At 40.1% G+C, this 14,744-nt stretch overlaps 1 protein-coding gene across 1 annotated transcript in view; it reads right to left on the bottom strand.

The window, feature by feature from the left end:
* The window catches only part of LOC103507575 (obscurin-like), a 123,172-nt gene that overhangs the window by 8,057 nt on the left and 100,371 nt on the right, over positions 1-14,744 (bottom strand). The window contains 12 exon segments of the mRNA XM_026822405.1: positions 1,986-2,112; positions 2,877-3,047; positions 3,785-3,971; positions 4,906-4,968; positions 5,936-6,018; positions 6,457-6,612; positions 6,985-7,216; positions 7,573-7,662; positions 7,916-8,155; positions 8,600-8,800; positions 11,131-11,283; positions 11,869-12,008. Of these exon segments, the coding sequence (XP_026678206.1) occupies positions 1,986-2,112; positions 2,877-3,047; positions 3,785-3,971; positions 4,906-4,968; positions 5,936-6,018; positions 6,457-6,612; positions 6,985-7,216; positions 7,573-7,662; positions 7,916-8,155; positions 8,600-8,800; positions 11,131-11,283; positions 11,869-12,008 (1,843 nt within the window).

The raw sequence follows: 14,744 nt of genomic DNA, 5'->3' as shown, positions 1-14,744 counted from the left end.
TGCGGCGCAGTTATTTCATGTGCAAATGGAGGACTTAAGCCCTTACGCTAGTGGGATGAAAAAAGATTGGAGAATTAATGTTGTACTTGTTCAGAAGTCACGTCAATGGAAAATGGCCACAAAAAAGAGCTGTCACAAATGAGCATTGACCAGTGTTATTATCCGGTTAGGTTAAATGCAAAAAGCAGGGTGCCTAACAAAATGGAAAAATAAAATTCCCTGACTTTTCTAGGTTTTCCAGTCCATTTTTTCCAAATTTCTAGTCTACTTTTTCAAGATTTTCCAAGGGTGTCTACCAAAATGGAAAAATAAAATTCCCTGACTTTTCTCGGTTTTCCAGTCCATTTTTTCCAAATTTCTAGTCTACTTTATTAGATATTAGAGTATTTAAGATGACCAAGGAGTCTTTCCTATGTAACTTTTCACGAGAAATAAATCGGTGTACATGTAAGGGTTCTTTTTTTTTTTTCAAGATTTTCCACCCTATTCCCACTGCGTCACAACAGATTTTTTTTTTTTTTTTTCTTCAAGTAATGTTCCCAAGCCTGTTCAACTTCGCGGTATTCGCGGATTGTTCGCGGTATTCGCGGATTGTTCGCGGTATCCGCGATTTGTCCGCGGTATCCGCGATTTGTTCGCGGTTCTTCTTCAAGTAATGTTCCCAAGCCTGTTCAACATTAATTCTCCAATCTTTTTTCATCCCACTAAAACACCTGAGAATAAATTACAATAATATAAATCATAAATCAATCAATAATTCTTTGTGGTAAAGCCGAGCCTTTTCACAACTCTTGAGTATATCACGGAATAGTGAAACACCTGAGAATAAATTACAATAATATAAATCATAAATCAATCAATAATTCTTTGTGGTAAAGCCGAGCCTTTTCACAACTCTTGAGTATATCACGGAATAGTGAAACACCTGAGAATAAATTACAATAATATAAATCATAAATCAATCAATAATTCTTTGTGGTAAAGCCGAGCCTTTTCACAACTCTTGAGTATATCACGGAATAGTGAAACACCTGAGAATAAATTACAATAATATAAATCATAAATCAATCAATAATTCTTTGTGGTAAAGCCGAGCCTTTTCACAACTCTTGAGTATATCACGGAATAGTGAAACACCTGAGAATAAATTACAATAATATAAATCATAAATCAATCAATAATTCTTTGTGGTAAAGCCGAGCCTTTTCACAACTCTTGAGTATATCACGGAATAGTGAAACACCTGAGAATAAAGTACAATAATATAAATCATAAATCAATCAATAATTCTTTGTGGTAAAGCCGAGCCTTTTCACAACTCTTGAGTATATCACAGCATTACTGAGAAATCAATATTATCCATAATATTTCAATAACCTGGTCGCTACTCTATGAAAGTAGCTACTCAATTGTCCTCACGAGGCTGAGTACACCCCGAACTCCAAGCATAGAGTCGAAAAAACTTCAACCGAGCCGGGAATAGAACCCGAGACCTCCGGCGTGCAAGTCTAGTATGATACCCATATCCACTCGTGTGATACCCATATCCACTCGTGTGATACCCATATCCACTCGTGTGATACCCATATCCACTCGGCCACGTCATTTCAAAAGAATGTCTTGCATATTGCATAATCAAAATAGATTTCAGGCACTCATACAAAATGGTAATATAACTTTTGGTGATTTTAGCATCTCCACCAATCCACTTTATCCCAAGGTTTTACCATGTTTTGCATCTATATTGCCTTTTATTATTCTGCTGGAATTATGGTTGTGACATTTCGCCTCCTATTCTAATTACCTGGGATATGATGGTTGCGACGTTTTGCTCCGTGTACTCGTGACGACTAGATAGATAAGATAAGACGTCTGCTCCCTCACCAATCCACTTTATCCCAAGGTTTTACCATGTTTTGCATCTATTGCCTTTTATTATTCTGCTGGAATTCTGGTTGTGACATTTCGCCTCCCATTCTAATTACCTGGGATATGATGGTTGCGACGTTTTGCTCCGTGTACTCGTGACGACTAGATAGATAAGATAAGACGTCTGCTCCCTGCAGTTTTTCCATAACGAGGACAGCAATGTTTGATGCAGTGGTAGATGGTCTGAAATGGGAAGAAGAAGAAAAAAAAAATGTACGAATGAATGCTTGTCATAAGTGTCGTTCCCCAATTACTTACTTTACTTTCCTTCTTCGCTTTGACCAATAAGTATGTTAGATACTCCTGTTCCAGTATTTCCTATGCAACTTGGATCGCCGAATCATTTGCTAGCGGCGGTTTCCCCGATTAATACAATACCTACTACCTAAATTTTATGACTAGACTTGTACTCGAACCAACACCTTCCAGGATCCGAAGTCTACCGTGTTAACCACTACACCACATTACTGGTCTTCCAGTATTACCTTCCATACAACTTGGATCGCGGAATCATTTGCCGAATAATACAATACCTACTAGGTACCCTAAATTTTATGACTAGACTTGTACTCGAACCAACACCTTCCAGGATCCGAAGTCTACCGTGTTAACCACTACACCACATTACTGGTGACTGACGGTTAGTTCTGTTATTTGGTGCTTTTTTTGGTTGGTTGGTTGGTTGGTACTGGTTAGACTGCTGGGGTTGGGGGGGGAACTTTTCAGTTCTATTTGGTGTGGATAATATTCTATCTTTTTAAAGATATTTTTTTCCTTCTTCCTCCTCCTCCACCTTCTTCTTCTTCTTCCTCCTCCTCCTCCTCCTTCTTCTTCTTCTTCCTTCTTCTTCTTCTTCTTCCTCCTCCTTCTTCTTCTTCTTTTTACACAACAATGTCAGTAAGGCAGAGTACCACTGACAACAATAATAGAGTTGATTTAATACTTACTTGTAAGCTTCCAATAGACTGGCTATGCGTTCATGTCGTAATGATCTAAGGTTATCGAACTCCGTGTTAACTTGATGCAAAGTATCATGTGAGTATTCAAATAGTTTGGCCGCCACCAGATTCTCAGTGTTAGCCTTCTCAGCGGCTTTCACCACCACGGAGAATTTACCCCTGGAGGAAGAAAAAACAGAGTGATAAGTTTCTAACGTTATTTCTTTTAGTTCCGAAGAACGAATTCATCAATATCCGACCCGAAGGACCATTTTATCAATATCTGACCCGAAGGACCAATTTATTAATATTCGGTCCGAAGGACCACTTTATGAAAATCCGGCCCGAAGGACCACTTTATCAATATCCGGCCCGAAGGACCATTTTATCAATATCCGGCCCGAAGGACCACTTTATCAATATCCGGCCCGAAGGACCACTTTATCAATATCTGACCCGAAGGACCAATTTATTAATATTCGGTCCGAAGGACCACTTTATGAAAATCCGGCCCGAAGGACCACTTTAGTGATTCTCATGATTTTTTTTTTATTATCTCAGAAAAAACTATAAAAATTAAAAAAAATATTGAGACTAAAACTTCGATTTCGGGAAAATAAAAACTTCGCTATTACTTACAGTTAATTCTATGAAACTTCTTGAAAAATAAGAAGAATGAATAGCTCATCCCTAAAGGGAATTTCGCTAAAAACCAACTTACCTTGAGTCTATTACCAAGGAACACGGCGCGTTCTCGTTTCTTGATCATATATTCCGATGGAACTAACCATCTATTTTATCAATTTCCGGCCCGAAGGATTATTTTATCAATTTCCGGTCCGAAGGACTATTTTATCAATTTCCGGTCCGAAGAACCACTTTATCAAAATCCGGCCCGAAGGACCATGAATTCTCACCTGTGTATTTCAGATATGAACTGATACTTGTCGGTGGGGGGCTCAGTTGACCATTCAATAGGCGAGTCCTCTACACTGTAGTTGAGGGGAGGGGGGTCCTGTGCTAGGGTGGGGGTGTGCCCGGCCTCTGTGATGGCCTGCAGATGTTTCATGGCCGGCGTCACGGCCACCTTGTATTGGCCGTTACCTGAAGGAGGAAGATAGACGGTCAAAATTAGATTAAACCAGTTTGTATATCACAAAATATCACATACACCAGACGAATTGCCTCATAGTTACTCTTTTATATTGAGATGAAACGAGGATTTCCCTATACTCAGGTCAACCTTGGATTGAACTCAATCCTGAGACAATCCACGGTGGTAAAACTCGACCTTAGTGCAAGTCTACTGTGATACTCACTCGGCCATGGAGGTTGTTGTAAAATAATAATAAACTTGCTCTAATGCAAAGAGTGCAATAAGCCAAATTGCTCTTCCAAAGAGGTTAATTTTTATGTAATTCTTGAAGATTCTGTTGTTTAAAGATTTTTCCGCCAGCCTACTTAGCTTAGTTGGTAGTGCGTCTGCCTTGTAAGCGCTAGGCCGCGGGTTCGATTCCCGCCCGGGGCGGATTTGTTTACCAACTCGGGATTGAGATGAAACGAGGATTTCCCTATACCTACTTAAAACTCAGGTCAACCTTGGATTGAACTCAATCCTGAGACAATCTACGGTGGTAAAACTCGACCTTAGTGCAAGTCTACTGTGATACTCACTCGGCCATGGAGGTTGTTGTAAAATAATAATAAACTTGCTCTAATGCAAAGAGTGCAATAAGCAAAATTGCTCTTCCAAAGAGGTTAATTTTTTTTGGTAATTCTTGAAGATTCTGTTGTTTAAAGATTTTTCCAATATCCAATAGCCTTCACTAGACTTGTGTCCCGAGCAACAAAGCCTGAAAAAATTAAATTGAAACTACCCGTTTTGATTTTTCCAATATCCAATAGCCTTCACTAGACTTGTGTCCCGAGCAACAAAGCCTGAAAAAATTAAATTGAAACTACCCGTTTTCTAAAGGGAATTCCAAACAGATCTTTAGATTACACCAGTTTACATCCAATAGGAATTCAGCTTACTTACCAGCTTCCTTGAACTGTAGACTATAGCATATAACAGGGGCGTGTCCATCATATGAGGGTTGTTACGACGGACAGCGGCATTACCATACCAGTCCTTGTATAGGTTGTAGTAGTTACGGAGCGCGTCTGAAATGGAACAGTGTGCATCCAACGCGTTAATGAAAGAGTTCATCACAAGAGCTTAAATATCTACTAAATTATATAATTAGGTCTTTCAAATCGGATGTTCTTGGTTCGAATCCGGACTGGAGAGAAAATTTGCTGATTAAAATTTTGAGTTCAGGTTAAAAGAATGTGTATGGAAGTGATGTGAAAGTGGTTCCGAGGTACCTAAAAAGGATAAGATATTTTTGCTCGGAAATTTTCCGAGTGGGATGCCCTTCGCACTCAACCTTCGCTATTGATATAGCATAAGGAACTTTTTTAATTTCCATAGCTTCATCAATTTTTACAATTCTCACTCACCATATTCCAAGGGATTGAGTTTTCCAAACGAAGTGATACGGCGAGATAGACCGAAGTCCGTGAGTAGCAGATGTCTACCGCCAGGGTGAGCTACTAACAGATCTCCCGGTGTTAACCCGAGGTGAGCTATGGACAGACGGTGCATGTAGTCTAGACCGGATAGGAGTTGTCGTATGTAGTGAGCGATGTCATATTCCGTGTAGTAGCTCTGACGGGTTAAACTATGTAGGAGTTCACCGCCTGGGGAATGAAGAGGTTGGTGTAAGTATAGGAGACAATAAGAAGAGCACAATCTCAAATAATAAATTCATTTATCACCAATGTTTTTACACTGGTCATGCCGCCACTGGTAGCTACTCAATTAAAGTAGCTAATCACTTGTACTCACAAGGCTGAGTGGACCCAGAACTCCAAGCAAAGAACCGAAAAAATTCTACCCCGCCTGGATATCGAACCCGGGACCTCCGGCGTGCAAACCCAGTGTGATACTCGGCCACGGAGGTTGTTTAATAATTAATTACACTACCTATAACAATTATAATTTAAATTTAAATATCTCACCTCCAGCCAGCGTAGCAGAATTTCTGTGTCGGAAATATCGACAGCTTCTGGTGAGTCTGGGGCCATGGGGGTGGTAGCTTCTACCACTCTGGAGGAGAGAATAGAATAAATTGTGAATAGAATAGATTTTATTCAACGAAAGTAAAAGAACGGTTTCTAAGCCGCGCCGCCGCAGCACCGTTGGGAAATTGTTGTTTGTTTCGCGATAACTCTTCAATGGTTTGTCCATTTTCGATGAAACTTGAAAAAATTGTTTAGCCAGCCTAGTTAGCTTGGAAGGCGCTCTGCCTTGTAAGCGGTAGGTCGCGAGTTCGATTCCCGCCCGGGGCGGACTTTATGATGAACGGATTAGAGTCGTTCTCGGGACAGCTGGCTGTCTCCTATCCTGTCTTAATCCTGAAATCCTCGAGTTCCAAATCCCTATGAGTTTTATGTTTGGACTTGTAATTCTAATGGTTTTTTGTTATTGTTCCCCATTTCTTTTAGACTTTCTGTCTTTTTTTTTTCTTACCCCGGATAACCTTACCTGCATCTGGTGACTGTTTGTCCCTTTCTGTTTCTGGCCACTATTTTGAATATACCTAGATCTGCATTGAGTACAGGTTCTATGGTCATTATACAGCGACCATCTTTATCTTCTCTGAACTTTATACGAGAACTCTCTGTAATGACCAGCTCATTCCTGAAAAAAAAAAGAGATAATTGTTTGAAGATAGTCTGGCTGGAGGACTTTAAACAGGGAGTAGACCAGCTTAGTCTGGCTGAGGGACGTTAAACAGGGAGTAGACCAGCTTGTCTGGCTGGAGGACTTTAAACAGGGAATAAACCAGCTTAGTCTGCCTGAGGGACTTTAAACAGGGAATAAACCAGCTTAGTCTGGCTGGATGACTTTAAACAGGGAATAAACCAGCTTAGTCTGGCTGGGGGACTTTAATAAGACAGTGTTCTGTTAACCCTTTCACTCACCAGGTCCCCTATTGGGCACATTGTCCTCCCAGGTCTTCACGTCTCTCAGAGTTACCAATACAAGACAGTGTTCTGTTAACCCTTTCACTCACCAGGTCCCCTATTGGGCACATTGTCCTCCCAGGTCTTCACGTCTCTCAGATCCCGAGACACGAGCACCTTGTCAGGGGTGGGTTCAGGTGTGAACTGAGTTCCAGGCGGGTAGATCATACGGGAGGGGTGCGTGTAGCAAGAGTTGAGCGGTCGGCGGCGATAGTAGCGACGGACAGCGGCATTACCATACCAGTCCTTGTATAGGTTGTAGTAGTTACGGAGCGCGTCTGAAATGGAACAGTGGCAGTGGGCATCCAACGCGTTAATGAAAGAGTACATCACAAGAGCTTAAAAATCTACTAATTAATATAATAATTAGGTCTTTCAACTCGGATGTTCTTGGTTCAAACCCCGACTGGATGTGTATGGAAGTGATGCGAAAGTGGTTCCGAGGTACCTAAAAAGTATAAAATATTTTTGCTTGCTACCTAACCCTAGGATATCGAGTTTGGGTGAATCCTAGCTTTTCTGAGAGATAAATTAATTATTTATTTACTAAAATAACGTAAAATTCTACTCATGATAATTAAATCTTATACTTTATTTTATATTTTGCGCGCTACCTAACGCTGGACCATCTCACCTGTATTGAGCTTGGGCGTGTCCTCTGTTGGTTTCCGGTCGGCAAAGTTAAGCCACGGGTGTCTGAGTGCTTGTCTTACATACCGTACATCTGGCAATACTGTAAAATTTTAATTTCCATTCTTCTTTTTCTTTGCCTTTTCCCATATTCAGATGGGGTCGGCGTTTGTCGTCAGCCTCTCAATCAGTTTTAGAGTGATCGCTTTGAGGCCAACTGGTTTTGGCTTAACGAAATTTTCCGAGTGGATGCCCTTCGCACTCAACCTTCGCCATTGATATAGCATAAGGAAATTTGGAACTTTTTTAATTTCATAGCTTCATCAATTTTTACAATTCTCACTCACCATATTCCAAGGGATTGAGTTTGCCAAACGAGGTGATACGGCGAGATAGACCGAAGTCCGTGAGTAGCAGATGTCTACCGCCAGGGTGAGCTACTAACAGATCTCCCGGTGTTAACCCGAGGTGAGCTATGGACAGACGGTGCATGTAGTCTAGACCGGATAGGAGTTGTCGTATGTAGTGAGCGATGTCATATTCCGTGTAGTAGCTCTGACGGGTTAAACTATGTAGGAGTTCACCGCCTGGGGAATGAAGAGGTTGGTGTAAGTATAGGAGACAAAGAGAAGAGCACAATCTCAAATAATGAATTCTTTGCGGTAAAGCAGAGAGCTTCTTCACAACTTTTGTGGGTATCATAGCATCATAACATTTTTGAGACAAATACTAACCAAGTAACATTAGTACCTAAGTGCTTCCTTTACTATTCACTCTCATTTATCACCAATGTTTTTACACTGGTAATGCCGCCACTGGTAGCTACTCAATTAAAGTAGCTAATCACTTGTACTCACAAGGCTGAGTGGACTCAGAACTCCAAGCAAAGAACCGAAAAAAATTCTACCCCGCCTGGATATCGAACCCGGGACCTCCGGCGTGCAAACCCAGTGTGATACTCGGCCACGGAGGTTGTTTAATAATTAATTACACTACCTATAACAATTATAATTTAAATTTAAATATCTCACCTCCAGCCAGTTCGGATATAATGGTGAATGAATCCTTAGTCTCATAAGAGTCATGTAGGCGCACCAGATTCCTATGGCACAACTGATTCATAATATCTAACTCATTCTTGAACAGGGATTTGTATTGGTTACCCTTCCCCGTCATTACTTTGGCGGCATAGTTACGGCCCGACGATCGCTCTACTGCATGATACACGATACCTGGGAATAGAATGGAGCACTATATTAGTTACCCTTCCCCCATTTTAATTAAAACAATTTTTTCCTTTAAACATTCCTTCCAATATAAAATTTCTTTAGGTCCACGCCATCATAAAAGAATACTTATAGGGTGCTTCACTGCCTTTTCCATTTTGTAGCGATGCGATGAAAGATCTGCTTGGATTCGTGTGGTTTGTTCCTCATCAGATGGACAAAAAGAGGCATAATATTTCCTCTTAGGTGCTGGGTCAACACGAAAACACTAGAAAGTAACCCGTTGAGATATACTTGCAATCGATTATTATGATTGCAAATTTTCGTCGATGGTGGGCATTGAACCCGGGACCTTCTGCATGGCGAACAAGTGTTTCAACACTATAAATTGACAAGCTCTACAAAATGCACCTCATTAATATACCCTGGCAAAAATTCTTTAGCCCTCTTGTGCTCTTATCTCTATTTAACCCTTTGACATACCTGTAACGCCTCTGCCCAGTTCATCTCCAAAGTCGTACGCATCAGTGATAGGTTTGGTTCTAGTCTTCACCTGGCGACCTCTAGCGTATGTACGATAACTGTACTCATTCTCATTATCTTCTACATGTACTGTGACACTGTGCGATATTGTACCTGAAAGTACGATAGTAGGTATCTCATTAAGTGCTGAAGTTGGTACGATAAAACTAAATATATGTAGACAGTAAAGAATTCAATCATTTCAATCAGACCAAATTATGATTTGTAAATAATCTTTGAAATAAACATATAGGTTTGATTTATTGATGATCGACAGGAATTGTCGGCCCGGATAATTTCTAGTCCGCCAAATTTCTAGAATAATTTCTTAACAGCTGGGACCCTGGCAAAAATTCTTTAACCCTATTGTGCTCTTATCTCTATTTAACCCTTTGACATACCTGTAACGCCTCTGCCCAGTTCATCTCCAAAGTCGTACGCATCAGTGATAGGTTTGGTTCTAGTCTTCACCTGGCGACCTCTAGCGTATGTACGATAACTATACTCATTCTCATTATCTTCTACATGTACTGTGACACTGTGCGATATTGTACCTGAAAGTACGATAATAGGTATCTCATTAAGTGCTGAAGTTGGTACGATAAAACTAAATATATGTAGACAGTGAAAAATTCAATCATTTCAATCAGACCAAATTATGATTTGTAAATAATCTTTGAAATAAACATATAGGTTTGATTTATTGATGATCGACAGGAATTGTCGGCCCGGATAATTTCTAGTCCGCCAAATTTCTAGAATAATTTCTTAACAGCTGGATTCCTAAGAGAATTTCCTTACCAAATTTAATAAATTTCCAACAGAATTTTCTTAGCCCCTAAAATTCTAACAGAATTCCTCATCAGCTAAATTTTCATTAAAAATTCTCACCTGCTGAATACTAGAATATAACAGGGATTTGTATTGGTTACCCTTCCCCGTCATTACTTTGGCGGCATAGTTACGGCCCGACGATCGCTCTACTGCATGATACACGATACCTAAGGGTAGAATAGAATAGAATAGAATACTAGAATATAACAGGGATTTGTATTGGTTACCCTTCCCCGTCATTACTTTGGCGGCATAGTTACGGCCCGACGATCGCTCTACTGCATGATACACGATACCTGGGAATAGAATGGAGCACTATATTAGTTACCCTTCCCCCATTTTAATTAAAACAATTTTTTCCTTTAAACATTCCTTCCAATATAAAATTTCTTTAGGTCCACGCCATCATACCCTTCCCCCATTTTAATTAAAACAATTTTTTCCTTTAAACATTCCTTCCAATATAAAATTTCTTTAGGTCCACGCCATCATAAAAGAATACTTATAGGGTGCTTCACTGCCTTTTCCATTTTGTAGCGATGCGATGAAAGATCTGCTTGGATTCGTGTGGTTTGTTCCTCATCAGATGGACAAAAAGAGGCATAATATTTCCTCTTAGGTGCTGGGTCAACACGAAAACACTAGAAAGTAACCCGTTGAGATATACTTGCAATCGATTATTATGATTGCAAATTTTCGTCGATGGTGGGCATTGAACCCGGGACCTTCTGCATGGCGAACAAGTGTTTCAACACTATAAATTGAGACCAGAAAGTAACCCGTTGAGATACTTGCAATCGTTTATTATGATTGCAAATTTTCGTCGATGGTGGGCATTGAACCCGGGACCTTCTGCATGGCGAACAAGTGTTTCAACACTATAAATTGACAAGCTCTACAAAATGCACCTCATTAATATACCCTGGCAAAAATTCTTTAGCCCTCTTGTGCTCTTATCTCTATTTAACCCTTTGACATACCTGTAACGCCTCTGCCCAATTCATCTCCAAAGTCGTACGCGTCAGTGATGGGTTTGGTTCTAGTCTTCACCTGGCGACCTCTAGCGTATGTACGATAACTGTACTCATTCTCATTATCTTCTACATGTACTGTGACACTGTGCGATATTGTACCTGAAAGTACGATAGTAGGTATCTCATTAAGTGCTGAAGTTGGTACGATAAAACTAAATATATGTAGACAGTAAAGAATTCAATCATTTCAATCAGACCAAATTATGATTTGTAAATAATCTTTGAAATAAACATATAGGTTTGATTTATTGATGATCGACAGGAATTGTCGGCCCGGATAATTTCTAGTCCGCCAAATTTCTAGAATAATTTCTTAACAGCTGGATTCCCAAGAGAATTTCCTTACCAAATAAATTTCCAACAGAATTTTCTTAGCCCCTAAAATTCTAACAGAATTCCTCATCAGCTAAATTTTCATTAAAAATTCTCACCTGCTAGATTGTACGCAGTGCTCTTTATCAGCTGAATTCCGAAAAAAATTCTATCTTGCTAGAATTCTTCCTAGCTAAATTTCTAGTATCATAATCTACTTACTAGCTATATTCCTAGCGATCACACTGTACAGGCCTTCATCACGACCTATACAATCTCCCATAGTGAGAACACAATTGTCGGGTTCTATTCATTGGATTTAGCATAATTCCTCCCTTACTAGCTCAATTCCTAGCATCATAATTTACTTACCCGCTATATTCCTAGCGGTCACACTGTACAGGCCTTCATCACGACCTATACAATCTCCTATAGTGAGAACACAATGGTCGGGTTCTATCCATTGGATTTTGTGACGAGAAGACTCAGTGAGGGGTTTCCAATCCTTGTACCTGGGGGAATAGAATCAAACAGATCATGTAAAGGTAAACAGATTCAGTGAAGACAGAGCACAGAGAACTTTGTTTTTTCTAAAGTTGAATATTCATTCGAAGCCATTACCTATTTGCTGGACCGATTGAATCTTGCCAAAGTCAATTCTTCTTTTTCTTCCTCGTGATTTCCTGTGTTCAAACGGGGTCGGCGTTTTTGCCCTTCGCACTCAACCAAATTTCAGGCTGGTACCCGCCCTGTTTCACGCCCCCCAACTAGACATTGAGACAGTTAATTGATAAGAAAGTATTGCGATCGGTTCAAATTTTCAAAACCGGGAATTGGTGAAAGTGTCTGTTTAGGATCCCCTTAGTCCAAGAAAGGTTCCGGGTTTGATTCCCAGCAGAGGGGGGGGGGGGGGGGGGGGGGCCGCGGTTTGATCGCGGTATCCGCGGTTTTTTCGCGGTATCCGCGGTTTGTTCGCGGTATCCGCGGTTTGTTCGCGATATTCGCAGTTATGGGTTCGATCTCAGGCAAACGCAGATTTTTTCAGCTCTTTTTTTTACCGCAAATAATTGATGAAAGCAAAATTTTCGCCTGCGGCCGGTCCTAAAAATTTTAGTTTCTATAGATTGTATAGCTCACAATTTTTGCCTGCTACGCTGTTCCTCATTCTTTTCGTGTTAACCTTCATCCCCCAGGATGTGTGAATGTGTAGACCGAAAAATTACAAAAAAAAAAAAAATTGATTTATGATTTATATTATTGTACTTTATTCTCAGGTGTTTCACTATTCCGTGATATACTCAAGAGTTGTGAAAAGGCTCGGCTTTACCACAAAGAATTATTGATTGATTTATGATTTATATTATTGTACTTTATTCTCAGGTGTTTCACTATTCCGTGATATACTCAAGAGTTGTGAAAAGGCTCGGCTTTACCACAAAGAATTATTGATTGATTTATGATTTATATTATTGTACTTTATTCTCAGGTGTTTCACTATTCCGTGATATACTCAAGAGTTGTGAAAAGGCTCGGCTTTACCACAAAGAATTATTGATTGATTTATGATTTATATTATTGTACTTTATTCTCAGGTGTTTCACTATTCCGTGATATACTCAAGAGTTGTGAAAAGGCTCGGCTTTACCACAAAGAATTATTGATTGATTTATGATTTATATTATTGTACTTTATTCTCAGGTGTGTCACTATTCCGAGGTAATGACGATGCCGAGACTCTAACCAAAGTAAAGGACGGTCACTTCATGTTCCGACGAGAACACTGGGAGAATATCAGTGAGGAGGCTCGGGACTTTATATCCAAACTCAAGGTAATGACGATGCCGAGACTCTGACCAAAGTAAAGGACGGTCACTTCATGTTCCGACGAGAACACTGGGAGAATATCAGTGAGGAGGCGCGGGACTTTATATCCAAACTCATAGTAGTGGATGCCAACACACGTATGGATGTAAGACAAGCACTCAGACACCCGTGGCTTAACTTTGCCGACCGGAAACCAACAGAGGACACGCCCAAGCTCAATACAGGTGAGATAGTCCAGCGTTAGGTAGCGCGCAAAATATAAAATAAAGTATAAGATTTAACCTCCCAAAATAAATCAAGTGCCCACAAAAAATAAACAAAAATCCATCCCACCCCAAAAAAAGATTAGAAATCAATTTTGTACCCCGCGTATAGTTCGTATTGCTATGATGTTAGCCAACCTTTTAGATGTAGGAGGCACTTAAAGTTGAAGAAGAAGCGGTTTTCTCTGAACTACCAGTGAGATTTTATTATAGGTATTCCACCCTTTTTGACCCAGAAAGCGCTATGGGCCTTTTGGGAGGCCAAAATAGTTATCTGACTTTTCGATTTTTCTATTTTTTCAATCTTATATGCTTCATAGGAATGCCTGAGTTCGTAGCGCCTGAGATTGCCAATGGTAAAGGAGTTGGGTTTGCTGCTGATATGTGGTCTACTGGTGTACTCACCTATCTACTACTCACAGGTAACTACATATAATAATTCACCGAACGAATTGAGGTCCAAGCTTTAACTCGACGGTTCACATGAAGTTTTGTCTGGTATGTTTGATCAACGATGATTCTAGAACGCCTCATAAGATTTTCACGAAACTTGGCAAAAATATTTAACACCATAAAGAAAATTTAGGCAACCTCCGTGGCCGAGTGGATATGGGTATCATACGAGTGGATATGGGTATCACACGAGTGGATATGGGTATCACACGAGTGGATATGGGTATCACACGAGTGGATATGGGTATCACACGATAAGTTTTAACTCGACGGTTCACATGAAGTTTTGTCTGGTATGTTTGATCGACGATGATTCTAGAACGCCTCATAAGATTTTCACGAAACTTGGCAAAAATATTCAACACCATAAAGAAAATTGAGGCAACCTCCGTGGCCGAGTGGATATGGGTATCACACGAGTGGATATGGGTATCACACTAGACTTGCACGCCGGAGGTCTCGGGTTCTATTCCCGGCTCGGTTGAAGTTTTTTCGACTCTATGCTTGGAGTTCGGGGTGTACTCAGCCTCGTGAGGACAATTGAGTAGCTACTTTCATAGAGTAGCGACCAGGTTATTGAAATATTATGGATAATATTGATTTCTCAGTAATGCTGTGATATACTCAAGAGTTGTGAAAAGGCTCGGCTTTACCACAAAGAATTATTGATTGATTTATGATTTATATTATTGTACTTTATTCTCAGGT

This window comes from Diaphorina citri, unplaced genomic scaffold (genome assembly GCF_000475195.1).
Source record: "Diaphorina citri unplaced genomic scaffold, Diaci psyllid genome assembly version 1.1 scaffold324, whole genome shotgun sequence".
Classification (NCBI taxonomy): domain Eukaryota; kingdom Metazoa; phylum Arthropoda; class Insecta; order Hemiptera; family Psyllidae; genus Diaphorina; species Diaphorina citri.
The sequence above is the reverse complement of the archived record's forward strand: the minus strand, read 5'-3'. Positions and strand labels throughout refer to the sequence as shown.